The sequence below is a fragment of the Chanodichthys erythropterus genome, chromosome 3 (assembly GCF_024489055.1).
Source record: "Chanodichthys erythropterus isolate Z2021 chromosome 3, ASM2448905v1, whole genome shotgun sequence".
Classification (NCBI taxonomy): domain Eukaryota; kingdom Metazoa; phylum Chordata; class Actinopteri; order Cypriniformes; family Xenocyprididae; genus Chanodichthys; species Chanodichthys erythropterus.
The window spans coordinates 40,465,317-40,479,811 of NC_090223.1; the positions used below are offsets into that span (position 1 = coordinate 40,465,317).

Here is a 14,495-nt window from a genome sequence, read left to right on the forward strand (position 1 = left end):
TTTGTGATCCAGTGTTTCTTGTTGTTTGTTGAGTCCACAATCAAAAAGCCCTGGTTTACCTGGTACTGTTCCTTCTTACAAATCTTCACACCTTGGTATTTTGGCATAGTTCGGAAGTAGGCAGCCCGCTTAAAAAACCCACTCTGCGAGAAAGCATAAGAAAGAGCATTGTGAGCGAGGTGAACATCTTACCACAGGATGTATGTATTCAGAGAAGCTTTGAGAAATCTTGACTACAGTATTTCATGAGATTACAAGATAAACATTACATAGCAACTGAGAGAAAGCATTCTTTAAACTCAAGTGAAATTATGAAGAGAGCAAATTATTGTGAGTATAAATGTGTGATAAATTCAGCAGCAGATTGTAAAGGGGAAAGGAAAGCTTGTTATCTCTGTAGGAGAAGATGTGATCAGAAGGAGTTTGTTGCCTCAGTTGAAAGCAAGCCCTCAAACGGCAAAAAAGAAAAGAACATGGTAACGCAGAAGGAAGTTATTAGTCTTGTCAAAGCAAGAAAAAGCATTCAGAAGTTGGATTAAAGCAATATACAGTTCATGTTATAAGACATCATTCTATCTCAAAAGATAAGAGCATCCCAAGCCTGAGGGCATAACAGAGAGCCTCACATATCAATTTGTTTCAGGAAAAAAAAACAACCTCTAGTGTTTTTGAGAGCAATGATGAGAGTCGAAAACAGACGAGGCAAGTGTTGTGTCTCAAAAGGGAAGAAGAAAGATATTATTAGCGGAGCTTGCATGGAATATATTATTGTTAATCAAGCCAAGCGTTTTAGCTAGAGAGCTGTTGGCTGTGGCACCTACGAACTTGCTATTTGTGTCACAGGCCCACAAAGGCCAGGGAATCTCAGTCCTCCTCTGTAAGCCGGTCATTTTCTGATGGCTGTGTTTTCATTTCTGCTTTCTGGGCCTTGGCCTCATAAAGCTCTCTGGTATTGGCTCTCTTGAAGAAACCACACTGGGGAACAGGATTCAGATATGAGCAATCAAACAAAACAAAAGACATGGAGAGAGAAAGTGTTCTAGGCATGAATTGACTGCTCTTCTGGTACAAATGTCTTGATATGTGTGTGATGTATTTAAAATTTACATTTAAAATATATCCATACCCTATGTACAGCATCTACTTGTATCTACTACACTGTAAAAATATATTCAAAGTAAAAAAATTAATACATGTAATTTGACAGCAAAATAATGTAAAAATGTGTTTGGGGAAATAAAAATTGATATTCTATTTAACAAGAACATACACATATATAATGTGATTTATTTTTAGTGCAAAAAATATTTTTCTATTGTTTAGTTTGTGTGTGTTTGTTTGACAGTTCACTATTGATCATGTTGGCCAACTATTTTAATAGTGTAGGTTGGTATATTAAAGGTGCCCTAGAACTTTTTGTTCACAAGATGTAATATAAGTCTAAGGTGTCCCCTGAATGTGTCTGTGAAGTTTCAGCTCGAAATACCCCATAGATTTTTTTGTTAATTAATTTTTTCATCATTAACTATTCATCATCATTAACTATGCACCGATTCAGGCTGCGGCCCCTTTAAATCTTGCGCTCTCTTTTTCGCTTTTGTTCTTGCTTGCTTACCTAGTCTGATAATTCAGTTGTGCAGATCCAGACGTTAACTGTCTGCCCTTGTCTAATGCCTTGAACATGAGCTGGCATATGCAAATATTGGAGGCGTACATATTAATGATCCCGACTGTTACGTAACAGTCGTTGTTATGTTGAGATTCGCCTGTTTTCCGGAGGTCTTTTAAACAAATGAGATTTACATAAGAAGGAAAAGGAAACAATGGAGTTTGAAACTCAATGTATGTCTTTTCCATGTACTGAACTCTTGTTATTCAACTATGCCGAGGTAAATTCAATTTTTGATTCTAGGGCACCTTTAAAATTATATGTGACCCTGGTCCACAAAACCAGTCATAAGGTTCAATTTTTAAATTGGTATTTATACATCACCTGAAAGCTGAATAAATAAGCTTTCCATTGATGTATGGTTTGTTAGGACAGGACAATATTTGGTCGAGATACATATTTGAATATCTGGAATCTGAGGGTGAAAAAAAAAATCAAAATATTGAGAAAATCGCCTATAAAGTTGTCCAAATGAAGTCCTTAGCAATGCATATCCACTCACAAAAATTACATTTTTTATATATTTACCGTAGGAAATTTAAAAAATATCTTCATGTTACATGATCTTTACTTAATATCCTAATTATTTTGGGCATAAAAGAAAAATTTATAATTTTGACCCATATACAATGTATTGTTGGCTATTGCTACAAATATACCCGTGCGACTTATGACTAGTTTTGTGGTCCAGGGTCACATATTAGTTAACGAATGTATGGTTATGATTAGAAGTTTATAGGCACCAAAGTGCCATCTTGAATGCACACAGAAAAGGATTATTAAAATGTGTAGAAACATGTGTTCCCGCTCATCTCAAGGTGGAGTTAAAAAACAAAAAACCAACACTTTGGTTATGGTGTTAAAACATGATGCGACAGAATTAAGTTGTTGTTTGTCACTCCGTCCAGAATAACTTGCAGATGTGAGAACAAGAGGAACGTGTGAAGTATTGAAGCACAAAAAGTTCCTTACTTTCCACAGTAAAATGACAATCAGACCCAGCAGAATCACTCCAGCCAGCACAGACACAATGATTATCCACAGAGGCGCTTCATATGGAAGCTCTTCTGACATTGCAGGGTCTATAAATACTCTAAACTAAACAGAGAAAAGATGTTTACTGTCATTAATCTCCAATGCACCAGAAAACATATACAGGAAAATTGCCTCATTTTAATAATTATTTGATTTTCTCTCACTTATGCTAAATGTATGCAAGAGAGATTTCCAGTTAGAAGAGGAAACTTGAGTTTGTACCTCATTGGTAATATTTTTCATCTTGATGGTTGTTTTGTCTGTTTTTAGAATCAGTGTGGCACTACCCAACACAACTACACGTAGAGCATTGTAGTCCTGTAAACAGATCAGCACAAATGTTATTTTCAGGACTTTACAATGAGTATCATGTACAGTAAGGGTTTTCGAACCCTTCTTCCCCAGCATGGGGAATGATTTCCATAACGATTCCATTTGATCAAAGATTGCGAATGTGAACATGTACTGGGAACTTGGCTATTCAAAATAGAACATTTTCACTCTGTTCAAATGAACAAAGTGACTTGAATAAAGATTAGTTAATTTTGCTGAATGACAGACTCAGTAAAATGATCCGATTTTCCCATCACATATAATGGACACACTCAGATCAGGTCATGGAGTAGACTACTAATCAGCTGGTGAGTTAATTCAGCTAGGTTAAACATGGGAGACATCCAAAATATGCAGTGCTGGTGAGGATCCAGGAACAGTTTGAAAATCCTTACAGGGATGTGTTTCCCAAAAGTCTTGTTTCTGCAGTAGTTTCTATACAGGCCTACGGTACAGTAAATGCTAACAAATATTTAAGTCATTTTAACATTCTTCAATGTATTTCACACTGTAGATCATAATTACATTTTAAATTTGCACAAACACTGGCGCCAAAACGCATTTGAAAGCATAATGCAGAATATATATATATATATATATATATATATATATATATATATATATATATATATATATATATATATATATACAGTCCAAAAGTTTGGAACCACTAAGATTTTTTATGTTTTTAAAAGAAGTTTCGTCTGCTCACCAAGGCTACATTTATTTAATTAAAAATACAGTAAAAACAGTAATATTGTGAAATATTATTACAATTTAAAATAACTGTGTACTATTTAAATATATTTGACAAAGTAATTTATTCCTGTGATCAAAGCTGAATTTTCAGCATCGTTACTCCAGTCTTCAGTGTCACATGATCCTTCAGAAATCATTCTAATATGCTGATTTGCTGCTCAAGAAACATTTATGATTATTTTCAATGTTGAAAACAGTTGTGTACTTTTTTTTTTCAGGATTCCTTGATGAATAGAAAGTTCAAAAGAACAGCATTCATCTGAAATACAAAGCTTCTGTAGCATTATACATTATATAGTTTTGGGTCAGTTAGACTTTTTATTTTTATTTTTTTGAAAGGAAATGAAAGAAATGAATACTTTTATTCAGCAAGGATGCATTAAATCAATCAAAAGTGGCAGTAAAGACATTTATAATGTTACAAAAGATAAGATTTCAGATAAACACTGTTCTTTTGAACTTTCTATTCATCAAATAATCCTGAAAATAAATATTGTACACAAATATTTTGTACAACTGTACACTAAATGTTTCTTGAGCAGCAGATCATCATATTAGAATGATTTCTGAAGGATCATGTGACACTGAAGACTGGAGTAACGATGCTGAACATTCAGCTTTGATCACAGGAATAAATTACTTTGTGAAATATATTCAAATAGAAAATAGTTATTTTAAATTGTAATAATATTTCACAATATTACTGTTTTTTACTGTATTTTTAATTAAATAAATGTAGCCTTGGTGAGCAGACGAAACTTCTTTTAAAAACATTAAAAATCTTAGTGGTTCCAAACTTTTGGACTGTACTGTGTATATATATATATATATATATATATATATATATATATATATTCTGCATTATGCTTTCAAATGCGTTGTATATATATATACACAGTACAGTCCAAAAGTTTGGAACCACTAAGATTTTTAATGTTTTTAAAAGAAGTTTTTATAATAACCTTAAAGTTACAAGGGTATGAGATCTAACTATCTCATACCCTTGTAATTATAAGGTTCTTATCTGACATTTTTGTCAAAATTGAGTTATTCACATATTTTTATTCTGTGACAACTTATTTACATTATGTGATTTTTTTTTAAGGTGTGTACATTTTGGGTCTTTTTTTTTAGAAAACAAAAAAAGGTTCTGTCTACCGAGTCAAATGGAATGCAAAAACTCAACAACAAAAAAAGCTCAATATCTCAAGATACTCAGAATGCAGAGTTCAGAATGGGGTCGGTGAGATTTGTTTTTGTTGCTGTTTTTTTTTTTTTTTTTTTTTGATTTTTTTCTGATTAATAGTCTTATTCAATACTGACATATTCAATTGATCATAAATGACAGTAAAGACATTCAAAATGTTACAAAATATTTCTATTTCAAATAAATGTTGTCCTTTTGAACTTTCCATTTATAAAAAAAACACAAAAATATTAAGCAGCACAACTTTTTTCAACATTAATAATAATAAAAATGATTCCTACACACCAAATCAGGAGTAATGATGCTGAAAATTAGTTTCTTCATAACATTAAGCTTGAACCACTGTAGTCACATGAACTATTTTTTAAGTCTTTATTACCTTATTATTACCTTTCTGGGCCTTAAAAGTAGTAATTGTGTTGCAATCTATCGGAGGTCAGAAAGCTCACGGATTTCAACAAAAATATCTTAATTTGTGTTCCAAAGATAAACGTCATGAGGGTGATTACTTAATGACAGAGTTTTCATTTTTGGATGAACTAACCCTTTATAGATGTTTAGATATTTGTATTGAAAACCAGGACAAAAATACTGGGCAAGATATTCAATATTTGCAATGCATGCAACATTTAATGTCGTGAGTTTATAAATTTAAGACTTTTGGCTCTGATTTAAGAACTTTTAAGGCTTTAATTTGCATAAGGGCAAAGTAAGAATTTTTAAGACCCACGGAAACCCCGTGTAATAATAGTTCACAATATTACAGTTTGTACTGTATTTTTCATGAAAGAAAATGCATCCTTGTTGAGCATAAGATGCTTGTTAAAAAAAATCTTACCGACCCCAAACTTTTGATTGGTAGTGTATATAAACTTCGGTAGTATATATATAAACATAAATAATTCACAGAATTTTAGATGGTAAAACAATAGATACTCTGTTCAAAATGAAGAGAATTCAGCTTTGCCATCAAAATGATATCTGCCCACTTTATAGTTGTGAAATGTAAGTAGAACATTTCCAGAGTTAATGTGCAGAAGTACTTGAGGCGATCTGATTTCACAAATCCACTAAAAATCACATTGGGACCAGTTAAAAGTAATGGCTTAGAAAAGATAGTGTAGTTCTGAGAAAAAGTCTAGCATCATTTGTTTGCAGATGCCCCTTAGTTTGATATTATGTTTCTATTGATATTTGTGATTATGTTATTGTGTGTGTTTTAGGTCTGTGTGGCCACTGTGTCAACTTTAAGTCTAAGTATATGGTGTATTCTGAAAGACTGAATCTGGTGTAGCAAATTAATCCACTTATACCACTTCATAAACAATGTCACAAAGCAAATGTGGGATTTATCCTTGAGAGTCTGGTATGCGACAAGCCTGCAGTAATGAGATGAGGAGGTGAAGTCTGAAATGAAAATGGAGCTCTGACCTCAAGCATTGTGCCGTTCCATACGCGCGCTCTGACAGTGAGATTGGCCGAGATGTTCATGCCAAGCAACGGGCAGGTGATTGTCTGACAGAGGGCAGTACCCCTGGAACAGCCCTGACATTGAGAGAGAATGAACAGTGACAGTCAAAACACTCTGAATTTTTGTCTTTGTCTGGTCTCTGTTGCATACTACATCATGCAAAGTATCAGAGGAGACATGACATGCTAGAATCATCCAGTTGCTTAGCAACAAAACAATGGTTGAGGGAGAAGGATATACTCACCAGGTTTTCAGGTTCTTTGCTCTGGAGGGCCCGCGTGTTCGGGAAGGCCTGCGGTTCAGTCTGTTCAGGCTCCAAGGAGTCCTCATCTCTTTTCCTCCTCCCAGACTTGCGCTCTGACACCTAATCCACAGGAGGTAACACGTCCATCACATTAACATGCACACAAAAGAGTGCTGGAGGAATGACATATTTTTGTAGACCAAAACACAGAAACAAGTTAGCATTATAGCACCTTCAGTTCCATCGTCCCGAAGAAAGTGTTTTGTATTTATGTTTTTTTGGTTAAATGTCTGAAAATGTTTTACTCTATGAAATAAATACATCAGTAATACACAATTTTTAAAGCTTTTACTTGTCTTGGAAAGGGCGGTAGCTAGCAAGGTGCTAATTGGGACCACAGACGTTGTCAGGGACATCATGCCAAACAGGAAAACTAGTCCTACTAGTCCGCTTTCATAACCTCATTTTGTTTATAATCACACTCATGCAAACTACTGTAACTCAAAATTTCTGGGATAAAAGTATTTTAAAGAAAGGCTGAAAGAGTTGGAAGCTTAATGGTGGTGATGTTGATGTCATGTGTGGTGTTGTTCATTTATCGCCTAGGCTATAAATTACTATAATCCAAAACCCAATGGAAAAATTTTTTTTTTTTTTTTTTTTTTTTTTAATTCTCTATTGGCTTACATCATACATTATGTAATTCTATTTCATGTTAATAATTATGCATCACCTTGAATTTGAATATTTTGATTGAGCTGCTTGGTACAATACATGATGCTCCATTCTCTCTTGAGTTCTTGTGCTAAATAAACCCATGTCACACTGATTTATAGGCACAGAGAGATAGATAGTCCATGAACCACCCTCTATTTCATATTAGGAGATGGACTTCTTGAAAATAAATCCCACACGGCTTTGTACATAGAGTGAGATTGCAATGCGAACTGTGAGTAATATAGTTCTGGGAAACGAGGAGGTCCCAGTCCCAGCATGATTTCTTCCGCTGCTTCTCTGAGGGATTCAACGGGCTGGATTCTGCTAAACTGCTCTGTCATCAGCGCTGTATTGCGGAAAAAAAACAGTGATGGAGACACACATACATCTAATCACTTACTATAAGATTAAGGGGGTTTACGGTGTTATTTTCAGGGACACAGAAGGGCTTGGACGTTCCTGTCATCTGAATCTCTGACAGGTAAAGCAGCCACTTCTTATTAGCCACAGCATAAGGCCACTGAAAGACCACTTCCAGAAACCCCCGATTTCCCAGAGGTTTTCCAGAAAGCTCCACCTGCAGACAAAGGAATAAACACAAGTAACCAATTATAGTAGTTGTACACTGTCTAGTAAACAACTTGTTTAAAAGTTTGGAATAATTCAGTTTTAATAATTAAGTGGTTTGAAATAAGTCTCTTGTGCTCACCAAGGCTGCATTCATTTGATCAAAAATACAGTAAAAACATAATAGGTAAGCAATAAAATACTCGAGGCTGTGCTGTATCGTGAATAAGTCACGGCTGAAGGGTGTTGTTAGGCACGACGCAAAGCGGAGTAACTTATTCACGATACAGCACTAGCCTCGAGTACACTCAAAAAAATGAACTTTCACTGTTGTTAGTTTCACTCAAACCACCCTTGTTCACATTACTTAAAAACTCATGTAACTACATGAACGTAATTTAACTGCGTTGTTTCTACTAAAATTGAGTATTGTCAGCTTTACTTAGTAAGTGTTTGTTCAGTCAACCTAACATTGCTGTGTGAAATGCACAGATAATTGTTGACATAACTAACTGTGCAGTGGATCTGTAGTTCCCAGCATGCTTTGCAAGGGACTGTATTAGGAGAGTAAATTTAGGGATTAAAGTGTTATTTTATGTGTTTTTCAGTAAAGGGAAAGATGTTGTTAGTTTATGTTAGTATTCAATGTTCAGTTATTCATTCATTCATTCATTCATTCACTAAATTTCATTTAGAGTAGTTTCTGTAATGTTTTTGAATTTTGTGGTTACCATCATGCAGAAGAGTGTCGCCTGTGTTTACGCTGTGAGCGCTCAAATACGCATGTTTATAGGATTAAATTCCTGCTCTCAATTCAATTGAGTTTGTTCAATTAGTTATTTTTTGAGTGCATTTTGGGGTGAGGGGCTGCATTCTGATATGTTGTATCCTTTTTATTTAAATGATTATTCAAAAAAAAAAATGTGTTCACCTTACGTAATCAACATAACATTATTAAGTAAACTGCACATATAAATATTATGTAACAGTGACGTTCAAATGATTTGTATTTACTCAAAGGAATTTTGTCAGCTTTACTTGAATTCTTTTGTTCATTCAACTAAATAGTTTTTTGTACAAATTACTCAATATTGCTGCGTGGAACCACTTGACACTTATTTATAAGTAAATCCAACAATTATTTTTTTTGAGTGTACCTTATTGCTTTTATAAAACGATTACCACACAATACAAATATTTAAGCCAAAAATATGTAACAATGCAACTTCCATGAAGTAAACTCTTACTAATAGCCTTCCTTCCGCCGGAAAAAATAGTCCCTGACAGTGAACAGCAATTACACCATTAGATGGCGGCAAAGACTGTCTTTATGAGTGTGTCAGTCAGTAGCGAAGACTTTTACATTGAAAAGACTGAATTGTTGTGAACACGGAACAAGACGCAACTGACAAATGCTTTGACTAGCGCTGTCAGTCACGGGAAAACCCCTTAACTGTTAAAAGGACAAGATAATACATCGGACATTTAAACAGATTTTTTATTATGAACATAGGACTGACCTGAAGGAAAATTATAAATCTGAATGCAGGTAATAAACTTGCTCAATCTATCTCTTTCTCACAATACTCTTCTACACAATACGGTAAGATTAAATGAACAATATCAATTGAGAACAAACAGTTTATGTTGCTAAGAGCGGTTGCTAAGGGTGTTGTGTAGCGATACGCAGAACCGTTGGGTGAAGCGGTCATGGCCGTGATTTATTGTGAATAAAACACAGCTATTGACCAATCAGAATCAAGGACAGGAACTAACCGTTTTACAATGTAAAATATAATGTATGTAAAAACAGCAATATTGTGAAATAATATTACAATTGAAAAGAACTTTTTTAATAATTTAATATATTTTAAAATGTAATTCATTCCTGTTATGTCAAAGCTGAATTTTCAGTATCATTACTCCAGTCTTCCGTGTCACATGATCCTTCAGAATTCATTCTAATATGATGATTTGCTGTTCAAGACACGTTTTTGATGCTTAATATTTTTTACATTAACAATTTAGCACTAATATCACTTTAGGGTTGTGAAACGTTAGTGAAACGTTTCCACAGATAATGTGCATTGCTCCAAAAGCCGTATGTTACAGTATTTTTTCCTTACAGTGTGGTCAGACAAATTATCCAACGCTGGAAACTTGCCACATCACGCCTAGTTAGGACTCATTGTTAGACTGTAAAAAGCATCTTACTGTGATGTTAAATTCCACTGGGCTTCCAATTTCACTGGTACTTTTCATGGCTGATTCTCCAATTACATTGCCACTGAATTCTGTCCTAAAGTTGGAGGGAAGACTAAAAGAAAAGTAGACATTTTTCAGATTAATATTTTTGCATACTCATTTGATTTTTATATAGCTCTTGCTAAAGTTGGATCTCAGGCAAAAAAAAGAAAGAAATGCTTGTATGCAATGCTGAAGTGCAACATGACTCATTCTGACATCACTTTGAAATGCAAAAGATCCAGTGAAATGCTCTAAGGATAGAAATGGTGCATAACTCACATATTAAAGCTGGTCTGTAGGATGTAATCCACCATTAGCACTCTCAACAGGGGTTGTAGATCATTCTGTTCGCTCCACCTGAAAAGTGTATATGAAATCATCAGCTAGTGTCCAAACCTGAATCATACTCTTTGAACAAACCTCTTTCACAGACAATTGTTCTTTCATATGCATATAAGCCATATGTTAGTGGTTAAAGCTGCAGAACTGAGCAATGAATCAGTGTATGTATTTGGCCCTGTTTATCCACCTTCCAGTGGGTGGATTGGGATGTTAATGATATTCTTTCTACATAGAATTCTGCTCAACTTTACATAACTTCTTACAGAGAGATCATACAATTGTTTTTTTTTTCATTTAGTACTACCTTGAAGCTATTTGATGCGATATAATGACTGAAATAAACCTATACAAATAAAAGCCATTACAAAATGCAACATACAATATAAAATAAAAAGGATATGTAAACCTTTGAACAGCATAATTTGCATAAATTATTTTAAAATCTTACATTTTATATCATAAATTGTAAACTGTATCTCACTTATTTAAAAAAAGAAAAAAAAAGAAAAACTAAACATCTTAGAGATTTTGCACAGGTTATGTATGAGCACAACGGTTTCTCTTCAGGATTCTGTGTCTTTAGTAGAGATATTGATTTTTTGCAAGCTCATTTCCTGCAGAACATCTCTCCACAAATGTAAGCTTATTTGAGAATCTGAAGAAAATCATGCCGATTTCTCATACGTTGAGAGCTGCAGTTCAGTCTGAATCTCCTGCATGTCTATTGTGATTCCTCTCGTTTCAAAGGTGATCTCAATCTCCACCTGTGAAAGACAGAAGCACCCTCAAGAAAATAAGGACCTCTTTTTTTTTTTACATTCATTACATCTGCTCCTAGAAATGCTTTTTACTTCAACGTTAAATAAATTCACATCCTATTATTATATCTTGTATCCACTAAATAATCCTAAAGTCTCATCTGATGCCCATCTATTATGGTTGCTGCAGTATGTCTGCTTGTAAATCCCAGGTTAACACTTCAAACCTATTCATGTCAAGTCACTGATGCCAATGCAGACTTACTCTCTGATTTCCTTTGAAGGGGTCCCCCAGTGTACACAGAAGATAAGGATCCCCGAGGTTATATTCAACATTCAAGCTCTGCAAGAAACAAAAAGAGGAGCTTTGTAAAATTTTATCTACAATAATGTTCAAAAGTCTCATTTTTTATGTTTATGAAAGAAGTCTCTAATGCTCACCAAGGCTGCAAGTATTTGATCAAAAATACATTAAAACAGTAATACCGTATCTTAAATCTTATCACAATTTAAAATAACTATTTTCTTTCTTTTAATATATTTAATATAGTTGATCTACTATATAAACAACTTCTTCTGAGCCAAATTTTAGACTGTTGCTGCGTCCTAATTCACATACTATCCATCCTAGATAGCATTCGAAATTAGAAATAGTGTGTCCCAAATCGTAGTATGTTGAAATGAGTATTCTAAAGATACCCGGATGGTCTACTTTTTCCAGTTAGAATCCGAAGTGCTGATCCGTGCACACTCTAACGGCTAATATTGCCCATAACACATTGTGCTGTAAACGAGGATTCGATTAGAACTACAAACACGAATAAAAAGTGTTAAAAAGACTACAAACATGACGGATGTGCGAGTCCGACGGTTAAGCAGAGCGGTTAAGATAAAGGGGTTTGAGTGATTAATAATCAGTATCTAATCTGATGAAAAGATATTTATTAAATGTTATTCACATTATATTTCATCTGCAAAAGCATTGTGAACTTTTATAACGATGCGTTTTGTCATTAACTTTTAATGCACAATTATGCAAAGATGAGGAGATGGCAGATCAACGTGCGACTACATTTCTCTCCGAAATGGTAGGAAATTAAATTTAATTGTATGTGGAGGATTCCCCTGAAATCAAAATTTAATTTTTTAAGCTTTTAGTATGAATATGTTAGCCTTAAGGTTATGAATAAGCTGTTGTGTTCCAAAACAATGACAAAATTCGCATTTAGGAGATATAAGCATTCAAATCTTACAGTCTCTCACTTCCGCTAAAATGGATCACGGATTTTCATGACATCACATTGCACTTCGGCTTCTCAAATCTTCTGTCCAATCAAATGCTCTCTATAATCTGAAGTCCCGCCCCCTCCTACACTGAAGCTGCAGCTGAAATCGAACAGTTCACACATTTACTAGTTTCTACATGGTGAATGGCACATAGTGCACTATATAGAGGATAGGGAATGATTCAGACAGTGTAAATATGCTTTCCTTTGACGCGAATGAAGTCCGTTTTCATGTTAGTATAACGTGAACCGCCGCAGTACGAGCAGTCTGCTCCGCTCCAGAGACACGAGAGCACAGAGTGGATCACATGCACGAGTTGAATCAGACCACGAAAGGTATCGGACCCATTTAAATTCTGCACAGAATGCTATATTTTAAAGTGATATAGAGGAGATTAGGAGGATAAACTGTTAGATATTAAAAGGAAACAGAGGTTTTACTGAGTTTAACGGCTCTAGCTAAGCTGTGATATAAACCAAACGCTATTGGCTATTTAAAAGAGGGGGAGGGGCTGTTCGATATTTCGCCCTGTCTTCCTGTTTCAGTTGAAATTATCAACACACTGAATAATGCTGCATGTTCCAAGACACTTTAACTGTGACAAGATGATTGACAGGGCAATTTAAATGGTTACAGGTTGCGTAACTAAGTGACAGAACGTCCATTAAAGACGCAATTGACCCTTCGTCGGGAGTTTGATTGACAAGTGATCTAACCAATCATAATGCCGAATCCACCATTTTGTCCGACAAAGCAGTCAGGAGTTATGAGATTAACCTCGGTGGACTTGAACTTGAAAAATGGTGTGTACTGATGTCTTTCTGCATTTGAAACAACATTCATTCTCATGTTCATTCATGTTTATTTGATGCTATGAACTAGTAGGAAGAGATGATCGATTCACGAGCCGCTTGAGCTGAGGCACTACAACAATCTTTCACGACACATTAAAGAGCCACAAAACAGTTTTTATTGTCTTTAAAAAACTACACAGTTTGAAAGCTGGGACTTTGTTTAATATGATAAGTAACCTGCTTTGTCTTGTCTGTCGACATGTTGTCAGTGTCCTCTTTGCTCCGCGATGTATTTTTCACTCTGTGTGGCGTGACAGCGCCATGACTTGTCGGACAAAGCAACAGTAACTAAGGGGAGCGGGTCTTTGCGAAGGGTCAATTATGAAGTAGTATGTCCCAAAGCTTGCCTACTCTTCTACTACACACTCAAAAGTATGTACTTTTTCTTCACAAAAACAGTACATACTTTTAGGGCATAGTATAAGTAGGCAAATTGGGACGTAGCATGTATCTCTTCCTAGAGATTTAAAGCTACAACCACCACCACCTACAACCAGACCTTCTGACTGTTCTGACTTAAACCCTATTTGCACGGGACTAGTATTATGGGGACCTCTAGTCATTTGTAATAATTGAGGAGGTTGTCTGTGATCTTAATACCATGCGAATCGGCCATGTCTGTAATTTGTAAAGTAAAAATTCCCCCACAAATGACCTACCATATTTACCATATAATCGGCATCTCTGTGATTTGGCAGTGTTGTATATAATTTTTTCAAGGTTTTTGTTTTAATGTGCACTTTTTATCCATCTTGCGTTGCGCTAATAGTATTTTGGGTGCTTGATCGTATCGGTATACACCATACAACTATACAATTTGCTGAAATAGAAAGCTGAAAACCACCAGAAGAGCGAAAACAAAAATAATATTTAGATGGAGATGGATGACATGTATAGCAGCATGCGATAAGGAACATTCTTCTGTTGATGATATATCATACAGCTACACCTATAATGACAAGACATTCCCAAGCAATAGCCTATCCAAAATAGTGCACAAGCAAG

The 14,495-nt window shown here is 34.9% G+C and overlaps 1 protein-coding gene across 3 annotated transcripts in view; it reads right to left on the minus strand.

The window, feature by feature from the left end:
- itga3a (integrin, alpha 3a) overlaps positions 1 to 14,495 on the minus strand; it is a 37,071-nt gene continuing 22,576 nt past the window's right edge. The window contains exons 16-26 of one of the 3 annotated variants that reach the window (XM_067382270.1): positions 11,615 to 11,692; positions 11,276 to 11,355; positions 10,529 to 10,606; positions 10,217 to 10,319; positions 7,836 to 8,012; positions 6,719 to 6,838; positions 6,435 to 6,548; positions 2,927 to 3,022; positions 2,642 to 2,767; positions 826 to 975; positions 1 to 143 (exon numbers count right to left, since the gene is read on the minus strand). In XM_067382270.1, coding sequence (XP_067238371.1) covers positions 865 to 975; positions 2,642 to 2,767; positions 2,927 to 3,022; positions 6,435 to 6,548; positions 6,719 to 6,838; positions 7,836 to 8,012; positions 10,217 to 10,319; positions 10,529 to 10,606; positions 11,276 to 11,355; positions 11,615 to 11,692 — 1,083 coding nt within the window. In that variant the 3' untranslated portion in view covers positions 1 to 143; positions 826 to 864. Of the gene's footprint in view, positions 144 to 817; positions 976 to 2,641; positions 2,768 to 2,926; positions 3,023 to 6,434; positions 6,549 to 6,718; positions 6,839 to 7,835; positions 8,013 to 10,216; positions 10,320 to 10,528; positions 10,607 to 11,275; positions 11,356 to 11,614; positions 11,693 to 14,495 lie in introns of all 3 variants that reach the window. The other 2 variants (XM_067382271.1, XM_067382272.1) reach the window with 2 other exon arrangements.